The 699-nt window shown below is 50.2% G+C and overlaps 1 protein-coding gene across 1 annotated transcript in view; it reads right to left on the bottom strand.

Annotated features, from left to right (window-relative positions):
* The window catches only part of LOC104544254 (butyrophilin subfamily 1 member A1-like), a 570-nt gene extending 386 nt beyond the window's left edge, over positions 1 to 184 (bottom strand). The window contains exon 1 of the mRNA XM_010189076.1: positions 28 to 184. Coding sequence (XP_010187378.1) covers positions 28 to 184 — 157 coding nt within the window. The remainder of the gene's footprint in view (positions 1 to 27) is intronic.
* Between the last annotated feature and the right edge of the window lie 515 nt (positions 185 to 699).

Here is a 699-nt window from a genome sequence, read left to right as displayed (position 1 = left end):
CCCGCCGTCCCCTCCCCGCCATGACGCCCTGGTGGCCGAGCACGCAGGGGTCGGCGCCGAAGCCTTCGGAGGGGTCCCCGGGGGCGTCCTCCCAGCATACGCTGGCGCCGTCGGGTGACACCAGGAGCTGGGGGTGGGCGGTGGAGGGGTCCATGGTGACCTCCACTGCGAGAGAGAGGAGCATCATGGGAGGAGACGGGAGAATTTCCCATGATCCCGCGGGGCATGGTTGGGATGCGCCGCCCGAAAGTGGGCGAAGTCGGTCTTAACGCAGGAATAATTAACGAAATTAATCAATTAATTAATTATTGGGAGGGTTTATCTGCCTCTTTTTGGGGTTTGAGACCCAGCGGCGCCTTCCCATGATGACCCTGACCCCATGGGGCCCAGCCTCCCCTTGGTCCATCCCCAATTCCCTTCCCCTCCTGGACACAGGGACTTACTCTTTTCCGGGAGCTCAAACATCAGGATGTCTGAAAAAATGGGGGGAAAAATGACATTAATTAATCATAAATTAATTAAATTAATTCATTAGATCAATTTAATTGATTTAATTAGTGAAATTAATTAATACGTGCAGGTAGCTGCACGGGGGGGAAATCCGAGAGGCTCTGCCACAATTTTAATGGTAATAAAATAGAATTGATGATTTAGGTTAAAAAAAAGGTAGAATTTATACTCTAAATAAATACGATTTAT

The sequence above is a fragment of the Mesitornis unicolor genome, unplaced genomic scaffold (genome assembly GCF_000695765.1).
Source record: "Mesitornis unicolor isolate BGI_N332 unplaced genomic scaffold, ASM69576v1 scaffold3997, whole genome shotgun sequence".
NCBI lineage: Eukaryota > Metazoa > Chordata > Aves > Mesitornithiformes > Mesitornithidae > Mesitornis > Mesitornis unicolor.
The sequence above is the reverse complement of the archived record's forward strand: the minus strand, read 5'-3'. Positions and strand labels throughout refer to the sequence as shown.